The sequence below is a fragment of the Armigeres subalbatus genome, chromosome 1 (genome assembly GCF_024139115.2).
Source record: "Armigeres subalbatus isolate Guangzhou_Male chromosome 1, GZ_Asu_2, whole genome shotgun sequence".
Classification (NCBI taxonomy): domain Eukaryota; kingdom Metazoa; phylum Arthropoda; class Insecta; order Diptera; family Culicidae; genus Armigeres; species Armigeres subalbatus.
The window spans coordinates 3,205,245-3,218,773 of record NC_085139.1 but is presented as its reverse complement, the minus strand read 5'-3'; the positions used below and the strand labels follow the sequence as shown (position 1 = coordinate 3,218,773).

The window sequence follows — 13,529 nt, the reverse complement described above, 5'->3', positions numbered from 1 at the left end:
TGTTTCCCATCTCTGATGAGTATCATAATTGGTTTTTGGGTAACAACAAAATGCGTTCAGAGTTACCTTCTGGATCAATAGGGGTAAAGAAGTTACGTGCCAAAGATTGGTCTAATCTTATCGAAAAATTGATAGCAGTTATTGCCAAGGCTACCCCAACGTCGCCGTCTATCAATGCAAATTACCAGAGTGATTAGTTGAACAAGCGAATAACACGTTCAGATTAAATTTATTATGCAAGTAAATTGAACGTTTGGATTTTATTAATTGTCAAAAAATGAACCTGCTCAACGTGTTTAAATATTTTTTTTTGATTCTTTTGTAGTATCCAACCAGTTATCCAATCACTGTTTGGAATTGAAGACGGAAATGCATACTGTTGAGCCCTAATCGATGCGGGACCTTGGATGATGTTTTCGAATGTGTAGCCCAGCTTTCAAAATTCTTGTCAAAATAGCAAACGTTGTTCTCAATTTTTAGCCAAAACACCCTACGTGCAACAGATTTTGTCCACCCCACGGGTTCCTCGATGGAGTACAGAAGTTTCAATGTTGAAGGCAATCAAATTCTTTGCTTAATGTTGAACTTAATTTCCAAATTAAAAAACACGTTAATGAAGTTGAAAAAACAAATGTAACGTAACACGTAACATTAATTTATGATCCGTCTGGCGGGTAAACTTACGTCATAATATCATATGATGGAACTTCGTTGTATCTAACACTAGCGTAAGACCTTCTTTTTGATCTGATCTTAAAAACTATGGGCATGAGTGATCGGGAAGTATGTATGGTGGTTACGAGGACATGTCGGAATTCATGTAGAAGGCATGCGTCGATTCCGGATTTATGATGTTCAATGCAGTTTCGTAATGTGCTAACAAAAAATCCGACTGAAGTACTTCTTTGGTATTATTTGTTTCACACGTTTTTGGCATCCTTTTTGAGTAACGTAACGGGTGCCGTTACGAAAGTGAAAATAATGTTATCACAGGATCCAAAGAACTTATTGAAGATGCAACAACAACGAGGAAAGTCTGAGGAAACCTGGAGAAAGCATTCGAAGAACGTTTTTGAACCTTGCTAAATTCAGGTGACTCACCCTTCGACGCCAGATATCCAGCGAAACCGTTGATGAACACCGTAGAATCGTAGCGCCTTATTTCCAGTTTCATATCGGCATCCCTATTATTAAGACTGTTTCAGTGTTATACCTGTGCAGCGGCCAATTTTCTCTGAATCGGCAGTAGCGTGAATGCTATTGGCCCTGACGAAAGCGAGAAAACAAAATGGGGGCCGGCTGATGCTTTTTTATTTCACCCAGCAAGGGATATAGGACGTCAATTTTAAAATGCTTATTAAAGCGTTAAAACAGATTTTAGCCTAAAATTGTTCACTTTTTTGGGTTAGAAATTTAATTTACTTTCATATAGGTAACACGAAAGTTGAATTATTTTGATTAAAAAAACATGTGTAGATGAAGAGCCTAAGCCTAGCCTAGTTTTTCAAAATTCTAACCCTACGCATTTAAAAGTTTTCAACATATCACTGTTAATAACATTTTAAAATATACTTCCTATACTTCACCATGTTGAAAACAGTGATTTCACGCACACGTTCATCGCCGCTAGATGGCAACAGCGCGGCTGCGTCAAAGCGAATTTTGCGCTCACGGTGCAGCGGCGGCGTGGATCGGCGTTGATGATATTAAGAACGCAGTAAATTTTTACTCTGTAAGTTTTCTTTGAAATTTATTAAGTCTAAAAACCCAGAATAATCCACCGAGCGGTAATAGTGCTGTTCCCGATAGGGAAACCAAGTTTTCCCGAAGCAGCTGATTAGTTTTCAGCAATGCTGAACTGTAATTTATTATTATTATTTTTTTATTTATTCAGACTAAGGCCGAAGTGGCCTGTGCGGTATATAAGAGTCTTCTCCATTCGGCTCGGTCCATGGCTACACGTCGCCAACCACGCAGTCTACGGAGGGTTCGCAAGTCATCTTCCACCTGATCGATCCACCTTGCCCGCTGCGCACCTCGCCTTCTTGTGCCCGTCGGATCGTTGTCGAGAACCATTTTCACCGGGTTACTGTCCGACATTCTGGCTACGTGCCCGGCCCATTGCAGTCGTCCGATTTTCGCGGTGTGAACGATGGATGGTTCTCCAAACAGCTGATGCAACTCGTGGTTCATTCGCCTCCTCCACGTACCATCCGCCATCTGCACCCCAATTACAGATGGTACGCAGCACTTTCCTTTCTAAAACTCAAGTGCGCGTTGGTCCTCCACGAGCATCGTCCAGGTCTCGTGTCCGTAGAGAACTACCGGTCTTATAAGCGTTTTGTAGATAGTCAGTTTGGTACGGCGGCGAACTCTATTCGATCGAAGCGTCTTGCGGAGTCCAAAGTACGTACGATTTCCAGCCACTATGCGTCTCCGAATTTCTCTGCTGGTATCGTTATCGGCGGTCACCAGTGAGCCCAAGTACACGAATTCTCCAACCACCTCGATTTCGTCACCACCTATAGAAACTCGTGGTGGGTGGCTCACATTGACCTCTCTTGAGCCTCTTCCTATCATGTACTTCGTCTTCGACGTGTTGATGACTAGTCCGATCCGCTTAGCTTCCCTCTTCAGTCTGATGTAGGCTTCCTCCATCTTCTCAAAGTTACGTGCCATAATATCTATGTCGTCGGCGAAACCAAATAGCTGGACGGACTTATTGAAAATTGTACCACTCGTGTTAATCCCTGCTCTTCGTATTACACCTTCCAAAGCGATGTTGAATAGCAAACACGAAAGACCATCACCTTGCCGTAACCCTCTGCGGGTTTCGAAGGGACTCGAGAATGCCCCTGAAACTCGAACTACGCACATCACCCGATCCATCGTCGCTTTGATCAACCGTGTCAGTTTATCCGGAAAACCGTGTTCGTGCATTAGCTGCCATAGCTGGTCCCGATCGATTGTATCATATGCGGCTTTGAAGTCGATGAATAGATGATGTGTGGGCACGTTGTATTCGCGGCATTTCTGCAGTACTTGGCGAATGGCAAACACCTGGTCCGTGGTGGAGCGTTCGCCCATAAACCCGCCTGGTACTGCCCCACGAACTCCCTTGCAGTTGGTGCTAGTCGACGGCATAAAATTTGGGAGAGTACCTTGTAGGCGGCGTTCAGCAATGTGATTGCGCGGTAGTTGCTACAATCCAGCTTATCGCCCTTTTTGTAGATGGGACACACGACACCTTCCATCCACTCCTGCGGCAAAACTTCCTCCTCCCAAATCTTGGTAATGACCCAGTGCAGCGCTCTAGCCAGTGCCTCACCACCGTGTTTAAATAGCTCTCCTGGTAGTTGGTCAACCCCAGGGGCTTTGTTGTTCTTGAGCCGGCCAATCTCCTCCTGGATTTCCTGGAGATCCGGAGCCGGTAGAATTATGTCCTGCGCGCTTTCTCCCAGGTCCATCACCATACCGCCATCTTCGTCTGCCACACCGCCATTCAGGTGTTCTTCGTAGTGCTGCCGCCACCTTTGGATCACCTCACGCTTGTTCGTAAGAAGGTTCCCGTTTATGTCCTTACACATATCAGGCTGTGGCACGTGGCCCTTACGTGAACGGTTTAACTTCTCATAGAACTTTCGTGTGTTATTAGCGCGGTACAGTTGCTCCGTTTCTTCACGGTCTCGATCTTCCTGCTGGCGCTTTTTCCTCCGGAAAATCGAGTTTTGTCTGTTCCGCGCCTGTTTATATCGTGCCTCGTTCGCCCTCGTGCGATGTTGCAGCAATCTCGCCCATGCTGCATTCTTCTCTTCCACTAACTGCTCACATTCGCCGTCATACCAGTCGTTTCTCTGATCCGGGGCACCGTGCCAAGTGCAGCGGTTGCGGTGCTACCAATGGCGGATCGAATATCTCTCCAGCCATCTTCAAGAGACGCTGCGCCTAGCTGCTCTTCCGTTGGAAGTGCCACTTCCAGCTGCTGCGCGTATTCTTGGGCTAGTCTACCGTCTTGTAGCCGCCCAATGTTAAGCCGCGGCGTCCGACTTCGACGCGTGTTGTACACCGTCGAGAGTTTTGAGCGCAGGCATACTGCAACGAGGTAGTGGTCGGATTCAATATTCGCACTGCGGTAAGTGCGGACGTTCGTGATGTCGGAGAAGAATTTACCGTCGATTAGAACGTGGTCGATTTGGTTTTCCGTTTCTTGGTTAGGTGATCTCCATGTGGCCTTGTGGATATTTTTGCGGGGAAAGAAGGTGCTTCGGACTACCATTCCGCGGGAGGCTGCGAAGTTTATGCATCGTTGGCCGTTGTCATTCGATACGGTGTGCAGACTATCCGGTCCGATGACCGGTCTATACATTTCCTCCCTTCCTACCTGTGCGTTCATGTCGCCGATTACGATTTTGACGTCCCGCAGTGGGCATCCATCGTATGTCTGCTCCAGCTGTGCGTAAAACGCTTCTTTCTCGTCGTCCGGCCTTCCTTCGTGTGGGCAGTGCACGTTAATGATGATATAGTTGAAGAAACGCGCTTTTTTCCTCAGCTTGCACATCCTTGAGTTTTTTGGCTGCCACCCAATCGTTGGCAAATCTTGTCCTGCACTATGAAGCCGATTCTCAGCTCGATGGTGGTGCCACTGCTTTGGTACAAGGTAGCCGCTCGATGCCCGCTTTTCCACACTTTCTGCTATGTTCAGCAAATCTCCCGCAGCGTCACGACGTCAAAGTTGCGGGGATGTAATTCATTGTAGATCATCCTGTCGCAACCTGCGAAACCTAGCGACATGCAGTTCCACGTTCCAAGCTTCCAAAATCGTGATCCTTTATTCGTCGCCCAGGTCTTTGCCGATTATATCGAGTCGCATTATCTCTTATATTGTTCGTAATGATTGGTTTCTAGGCGGCTTATTGGGCCTGCGCAAACCTCCTGTCTCGTCGGAGGGCCATCGTGTCAGGGCTGTTTAGCGTCCCACCTAACACCAGGACTTGGGCTTGTGCGCTTTGAGCGGCACACGGTCGCTTTGGTGGAGCCTACTTGCGGATACATGCAGCTTTTTATAGAGGTTTAACAGGGCCCACTGTCAAACCCCACCACATCCTAGGCAAGCCCCACAACTCGCAGATGGCCTGGGGAGGGATCGTCAAGCCCTAGTCCCTGCTGCCCTGTCATTTATTATTCATCTTTAAATAAACAACAATAGTTCACTTATCTAGTTTACTTACAAATAAACTGGTTTCCTTCCTGAATACCTATGCTCCTCGATTCCTTTTGGTTTTGGGTGTTGAAGTACGGTTCAACTACCCTACCTTTTAAGCGAACCTGCTCGTCGTCAAACTGCTACTCAAACATAGTTTTCATTTATTGATCCTTATCCTAGCACTTTTCGAGAACTACTTACAATCTACAATACTGGTTCAGCGGATCAACCTAATTTGTCGCCAGAATCCGAATTTATTAATCCGAATAATAAATTGTAGCTTCACCGTGTCTGCAGGTAATAATTTTCAATATTGTTTACATGTATTATTAATCATTTTCTTTTTCTTTTCAGGTTTTACTCACTGGAAGTGGTATCGCAACTGACCGAACTTTTCCCTGCTGATTTTAATTACTTATTTCAAGCTTTTATGTCACAAGAAACAGTATATTTTAATTGCTTTCAATAATCACGAACTAATTTTGCATTCGAAAACGATGGCGAACTTTTGTTTTATTTTGTCTTCTCTATACCGTTTCTTCTACTACCAATATATTTTTCTCTCCTATTTTTACCACCACTGCTACGCGCGAGCTGTCATGCTGGTTGTTATGCTGCAACCAGGGCTGTTAATGCGGCGTCGTAACACCCCAGCCCGTAACATCCGGTCTTCCCGGATTTATCGAATCTCCAACGCCGCTAGATTTACAACACCACGTCTTTGAACCTTGCCGTCCGCAGTTCTCACGTCCGCCATTCGGATCCGTCCGTCCGATCCCTTCATCACTGCTACCACAATGCCTCGCCTCCAGGACTTCCGGTTCTTCCCGTCCACCACGAATACCAGGTCACCTTCATCGATCGGCTTCTGTTCGTCGAACCATTCCGACTGTTGGTTGATCGTCGGAAGATACTCCCGACACCATCTCTCCCACATTCTGTCTGCCAGCAACTGGGACCGCTTGTACACGTTCCGCAAAGCTTCGGCAGAACCCGTCAAAAACTGTTCCACCTCCAAGTCAGCACCCGACACCGTTCCCCGTAGGAAATGGTTCGGCGTCAGTGCTTCTGCTTCCCCAGAGTCTTGCGGCAAGTAGGTCAACGGACGCGTGTTGATCATGTCCGCCGCTTCCGCCAGAGTTGTCGCCAAGATCTCGTCCGAGAGCTTTCTCCCGTCGTCAAGCGCCCGCATCGCCTCTTTCACCGACCGCACCATTCGCTCCCAGACGCCTCCCATGTGTGGGGTACCCGGCGGAATGAAATGCCACGCGGTAGATGAGCTGCCCACGATCTCTGCACACTCCCGATTGATGACGTCCATCTTCACCATCTCGTTGTTCGCTCCGCGAAAGCAAGTGGCATTGTCGGAAAATATTTGGCTTGGCTTGCCAAACTTGCTGCGGAAACGAGTGATGGCCATCCGACACGACTCGGTTGTGAGACTGTGCACAACCTCTAGGTGCACTGCACGTACAGCCAAACAGGTGAAGACTGCCACCCAACGCTTCTCTTTTCGCCGGCCAACCGTGACTTCCACCGGACCCAGGTAATCTAAACCTACGGAGCTGAATGGCCGAAGACTAGACGTTACCCGTTCAACCGGCAGTGGAGCCATTTTCGGTGTTCGTGGACGACACTTGTTGACCTTGCACCAGATACATTTGCTAGCTACCTGATGAATCGCTGGACGCATTTTCGGGATCTGGAACCGCTGCCTCATCTCGTTGAATACGGTCTCCGAATTACCGTGTCCGAACTGCTCGTGGTAGTGCTGTATCAGCTTCTGCGTTATCGCGTGTGAACGCGACAAAATTATCGGGTACCGTTGGTCGAAGGAACTCTCCACGCTGTTTGCCAGTCTTCCATCCATGCGTAGTACCCCTTCGTTGTCTAATGCCGGCGAACTTTTGTAGATTTGGCTACTCTTTTTTATACTTTCCAACCGTGCTCCCGGCGGTCGTGCTACGTTGTTGGTTAGCGTGCTCATCTCATCCGGAAAGCTATCCCACTGAGCCTGCCGCCACAGGATTGTCTCCGCCTGCTGGAGCTCTTCTCGCCGAAGTGGCGCTTCGATGGCTTCGTAGTTCACTGCCGTCATCTTCTTCAGCTGCTGCTGCTTTGCTGTAGCCTGTGCAGCAACTACCGGCTCTCCTCGTATCTTTCGCCGACAGTTGGCGATGAAGCGTACCACGGTCGCTGTCACTCGCAGTAGCTTCGCCCAACTGGATATTGGTTCGACGTTGATCGCCCCGTGGAATAGGACGTCACCTCGCGTTTCTTCGTTGGTCTTTTCGTACCCTACTTTCAAGCGTTGGCCACAGTTCTTGCGGCCAATATAGGAACGAGGGTCCGCAAAACCAATCTTCCTTACTTTGTAACGGCGGACCTTGACCCCACTTCGTCAGCACGTCTGCGATGTTCAGCTTGGTCGGAATCCATCGCCAGTCCGCCACCTTCGTCAGCTCCTGAATCTCTCCGACTCGAAATGCAACGAATTGCTTGTAGCGGTGTTGATCCGAGTTGAGCCAACTACACACGGTGCGGGAATCCGTCCAGAAAACTGTGCGGGCAATCTGGTACGAGTTCATGCTCAGAATTGTCTGGCTCATTCGCGCACCCAGAACGGCACCCATCAGCTCCAAACGGGGAATCGACTGCCGCTTTATCGGGGCTACTTTGGCCCGGGACATCATCAGGCTGCAGCGGACCTCACCCTCAATTACCGCTCGCAAATAGGCTACGCAGCCGTATGCGTGTTCGCTGGCATCGGTGAAGATGTGGACTTCCAGGGAATCGACTTCAGCGGACTTGGCGCCTCCGATGTGACAGCGAGGAATCCGGATAGTTTCGACCTCCGGCAACAAATTAATCCACCGCTGCCACAACGTCCAGGAATTTTCGTCGATTTCTTCTGTCCCATCCACAGTTGGAACGCCAGAGATGCTGGATGATGATCTTGCCGTGGATGGTAAACGGCGACAGCAACCCAAGGGGATCGAAAACCCCATCACGCAACTTGCGACGAGCCGTTTTGTCGGCCGCTTTCCTCCAGCAGGAACGGCTGCAACTCTTCGCGGTGCATTGTCGAGAACGAAAACTCATCCGCATTCGGGTCCCAAATCACCCCTAATACTCTCTCCTTCGACGTTTGTTTGTCCCGACAGAAGTGTACCGGCGCTGCCGACTTTTCCTCCCCCAGATTCCGCAGAAACACTGATGAGTTGGACACCCAGTTCCGGATTTCGAATCCTGCTTTCAGGTGGACCAATCTAACCTCCTGCGCCAGCTTAACGGCCGCTTCCACAGTGTCGACGCTGTCAAAATAGTCGTCGACGTAATGGCGATGGATGATCGCCGCCGATGCCTCCGGGTATTGTGCAGCAAACTCCTCCGCGTTCCGGTTTTTCACAAACTGCGCCGAGCAAGGGGAGCATGAAGAGCTAAATGTCGCTACGTCCATGACATAAACGCTGGGTTGTTTCTCCGGAGATTTCCGGAAGATAAACCGCTGCTTCTGCTTGTCCTCGGGGCGAATCTTTAGTTGGTTCAACTTCTCTTTCAGGTCGCCACAGAAAACAAACCAACAATTCGCGGAAACAGGAGAGGACGTTGACCAGTGGAACGAGCATGTCTGGTCCTGACAGCAACTGAGAGTTAAGGCTGACACCTCTCACCGTCGCCGCAGCGTCCCAAACGAGACGGATCTTTCCGGGCTTCTTCGGGTTATGGACTACGTTGAGAGGTAGATACCGTGCCTGATCGAAAGGGGTATCTGCCAGTTCTTCGGCGGTAGCGACATGTGCGTACCCTTTCTGCTGGTACTCCTCTATTTGTCGGCAAACGTTCTCATGCAGCACTGGATTTTTTCCGAGTTTGTTCTCCAGCTGCTTCATCCTTCGCAGGGCCATTGGGAAGCTGTCCGGGAACCGTGGATCATCTGCCTTCCACAGCAGCCCAGTTTCGAAACGATCGCCGACTCGTCTCGTTGTACGCTCCAATATTTCTCGAGCACGCCTCTCTTCTGCAGTTTCCTGCGGTATCGCCACCACCGATTCTTCCAACGCGTAGTGGCTTTTGAGCAACTCGTGTAGGTCGTCGTTGGTAATATGCTGATGGTAACCAAGATAGTTGCCTGCGGCAACCGTGGTGGATTGTCTTGGCCCATACACTGTCCAACCGAGTTTGGTTCGAACCGCGATCGGTTCCATTGGGGTGCCCACCTTCGCTTCCAAAGGAGCAAACGAGTGGATATTGTTCGCTCCAATGAGCAACTGCGGCTGCCCGTCGTACGACTCGATCGGCAACCCCCGCATGTGCTCGTACTGTGCAACGAGTTCTTCGCTGTCCAACATCTGATGTGGCAGCATCAGCTTTCCGACTGTGTGGACGGTATGCAGTAACATCTTGCCGCCCGCACTGGTACTCGTGCCCGATGCCCACAGATTCATCCTCCGCGTATCTTCCACTCTGGAGACATTGCCGGTCCATCTAATGGTCAGCCGCTCTTGTACTCCGACCGCGCCCAGGCGATCGGCGAGCTTTTTCTCCACCAGCGTGACGGAAGCGCCATCGTCCAGGAACGCCAATACTGTAGCAGACTTCCCACCGCAGTACAGTTGTACCGGAACAATGCGGAACATGACCGTGAAGTTTGTCCGGATATGCGCACTCATCCCGACCACGTTTCCGACTGGGTGCATCAGCGGATTGTGGAACTCCTGCAGTCGCCGATGTTGCAGCGGATTTTAAACTTACACTGGCCTCCGTGTTCGTTGAGACACACGTGACACAGTTTTCGCGGTTGACCAGCTTCAGGCGCTCGGTGTACCGCAGCTTTTTGAACTCCGCACAGTATCACAGCCGATGGATCATTCCGTGACAGTAGTGGCATGGTCTCAACAATCTCTCGCTTGTGGTGATATTCGAACTATACTGGCTTTACTATGGAGATACAGACCTCCTCCTTCCTTGAACCTTCTTTTCCCCGCTTGGGGAGCTCCTTTTAGAGGATGCGACGGCTTGAACTCCACGTCTACGTTGGCTTCGCAGGCATCCGCCATGATGTCCATCAGGAAGTCCGTCAGCGTCCGCAGCGTCGTCTCTCCTCGGCTCCTCCAATAGTGGACCCACTCGCGCTTTTCCCGATCCGGCAGCTTAGCAACCAGCGATTTGATCAGCAGCGGATTCACGAGGTGCTGCCGCAGATCGGCTGCCTCAAGATGGCCGCACAGCTGCTCCACCGTATTCCCAAAAGGAACAAAGCTCCGGAGGTTGTCCGGCTTAGGGGGGTCCAACCTTTCACCTTGTCCAGCAAACTCTCGAGCAGTTGCTCCGGGCGACCATAATGCCGACGCAGCTTTTCCAGGACCCTCGGTATCGACTCCGGCAGTAGTAGCTGGCATGACACCAGCTCGAGTGCGTCACCTTCGAGCGCTTCCTGCAGCCTCATCAGGTTTTCGTGGTTCATATAGCCACAGGCATCATTGGACGCTTTGTAGGCCGCGTAGAACAATGGCCACTGCGCTGGTTTTCCTGAGAACTTTGGGAGCTTGTATGTTAGCCCCTTTCTCGCGGCCAGCTGCGCCTTTGTCGGTCCGGTCTGCTGTTGTCCTAGCCCAACTTGGCTTCCTTTCACCACCCGCTTCTTCCGCGAATCGCGCCGTTTGGCTCCCTTCTCCAGAGATGACTCGGAGCTACGGCTCGATGATTCCGCTTCTTCTTCCTCATCGGTATCCTCGTCTTCCTCTTCGGTGTCCTCGTCGTCTTTTGCCAGCATCTTGACGTTCTTCTGGGTCAGCTTCAACACATGTTGTTGAGTTTTGCTGGAAGTTCCCGCTCGTAGATCGTCACCAACATATTTCGACGACGTCTTGGGCACCTTGGAAGCCGAAAGATCTGCCATCTCCTTGTCCATGGCCGCCATTTGCCTCTCGAATTACTTCTGACTTACTTTCATCCGATCCATCTGCTCCTTCTTCTTCTGAAGCATCTTGGCTTGCCAGGCCCTCTGCTCTTCTTCTTCTTCGGCACGCATTCTTCCGCTACAGAGCACGCTGCATCTCATTCTTCTTCTTCCGCAGCTGCATTTCAACCTCCAGCTCCTCCATCTGCCGCTTCTGTCGCTCCTCTAGCGCACGCACCTTTGCTTCCACACTAGAGACGGCCAAATAGGCATTCTTGCTGGATTTGTCGGATTCATCGGCTTCTCTCTGGCTACGGGTCTGATGTTTCTTGACGATCTTCTTCCTTTGGGACTCCTTGGCCATCTCCTGACAGGCATCGCTTGGGCAGAACCACTTTTTCGGCAAATTGCCCTCGGCGATGCTTTACGCAACGGAATGGAACCATCCTGAACAACCGTCACACCCTACCATTTCCTCATCATGCGTTGACGGGCCACATATTTCGCATGGCGTTTCCGTGAGATTTAGGACCGTTTTGTCCTTCACGGATTCGGAACCGGATTGCATGTTGCAGGCACTACAAACTCACTGAACACTATTTATTTCAGTTTTCTCATGTTTTATAAAACCTAGTATAAAACAAAAAAAGCACATAAGAGAGGTCAATATTGCACTTTAGGGAGATAAATTCATTTATTTTTATAAATTCACATTTATTTGCGTTCATTTGAATGCATTTTAATGAGGGGGGACCCAGGGAAAAATGGGATATAAACATTTTTTTTTTCAATTACTCCGGAACGCAATAGCCGATTGAGCCAATTTTCAATAGCGAAAAATAAGGAAGGATTCCGCGTCGAATGCAATCTGTTGCAAGCAAATCGGATAAGGCTAAGTACAAAAGTGTCGCACATTTTTTGTACACACACATACATACATACATACATACATACAGACATAATCTCAATTCGTCGAGCTGAGTATAACACTGAGGGTCTCCGAGCGTTCTATCAAAATTTTGGTTCTGGAGTGATCCTATAGCCTAAATGATATATACTTAGTATACGCGAAAGGCAAAAAGGTGTGTCTGTAAGTGTGAGTTTCAAAAATTACTAATAAACAACGGTAATGTAAGGATTCAAAGGGAACTCATGTCCAGTCTGCCATGGAACAAGATTCTAGACAAATCGAACTATTTGATTTTTTTCTCAAACAAGAGTTTGACAATCGCTATGGCGTTTCAGACCGTTGTTAACTAACTGATAATATTTCAAATAAAAAACGGTGGCCAACAAGTTCACGCAGTATTGTGCTTTGGGAGGCTAGTCAAGAAAATGGAACATGTCTCCAGCGAACGGCCAAATAATGAATAATTGATATCGAAAGCAATGGATGCTTAGGACGGCTATTATGCTCCTCGAACGTCTCAACGGTATAATCGAATTAAATCTAGACAAATGTAGTTAGTCCCGAGAGAGAAATTGTTTTTCTACGATCTCAGACTACACTTCTGCAATTTTGATAACTAACTTGATTAAATGGTAATGGATCCGATTGATCTCGCCGTTAAGTAAGGAGTGGAGTATCTCACAATATTTCTGTCATTATAGAATTGCAAACCGTCATTTCTGGCAACCGTTAGTTCTCTACTCTGGTTGGTAGAAGTTGGTTCCGAAGCGTTTAGAACTCGACGAGAAGGTAACAAAGATGCCGTTTAACCAATGAAGAATTCAAGTACAAGTGTTTTTTTTTTTAAATATATGTTTCGTGACAAAAATTAGTTTATTCAACAATCATTATATTTAAATTTAAGCAGATAAAGATAAGGAGGGATGTAGTATGCCCATAACTAGTAATAAACTAAGGAGGCTTGGAGATTATTGGATGACATTAACGTCACTTGAAATCTGTACCTCAAAGTAGAAGGTGTTTTAATTAACCTACACGTAAAAAAATAACCTTATATGTTATGGCAAAAAACCATTCGACAATACTTATACTCTTCATTATGCCACCTAATGATTGACCCCATATCAAAAAGCTAATAACATTCATAAGTTAATGAAAAGTATAAGTTTTGGAATGCATGTGACTAATGCGATGTATAAGTTTTTTCTTATACATATCATTAAGCGCCTGTTTTGGCAAAAAAAGTATTAGAAATCTTAATAATAAATATCATTAAATTTTTTTACGTGTACTCCCTACAACCCTGAAATCGCAAAGTCGACAACAGTCAGATTTTTAATTTGATACAAGCATGCCTAGATCGGCAGAACACTTCGGCGGAGTTCGAAACGGAAAAATGGAAATTTCCTTTTTGAAATAGGTTTAAATGTGAGCAGAAAATCGTCGAAATTTTTTTTTCAAAACACAAATTTTTGATATCCAATTTTCTGCATACCACGTTTTTAAAAATTATT

At 47.9% G+C, this 13,529-nt stretch overlaps 2 protein-coding genes and 1 long non-coding RNA gene across 3 annotated transcripts in view; all 3 read right to left on the bottom strand.

Moving 5' to 3' along the window:
- The window catches only part of LOC134219740 (adiponectin receptor protein), a 55,171-nt gene that overhangs the window by 36,201 nt on the left and 5,441 nt on the right, over positions 1–13,529 (bottom strand). The gene's annotated exons all lie outside the window — the stretch shown is intronic.
- On the bottom strand, positions 5,229–5,707 carry LOC134207998 (uncharacterized). Its single transcript, XR_009978459.1, has 3 exons — positions 5,569–5,707; positions 5,405–5,494; positions 5,229–5,343 (listed from the first exon to the last, which is right to left on the bottom strand). It is a non-coding gene; the product is annotated as an uncharacterized LOC134207998 (long non-coding RNA).
- Positions 5,883–8,211, bottom strand: LOC134205914 (uncharacterized). Its single transcript, XM_062681623.1, has 2 exons — positions 7,575–8,211; positions 5,883–7,501 (listed from the first exon to the last, which is right to left on the bottom strand). Exons 1-2 carry the CDS (start codon positions 8,209–8,211, stop codon positions 5,883–5,885), a joined length of 2,256 nt encoding a protein of 751 aa, XP_062537607.1.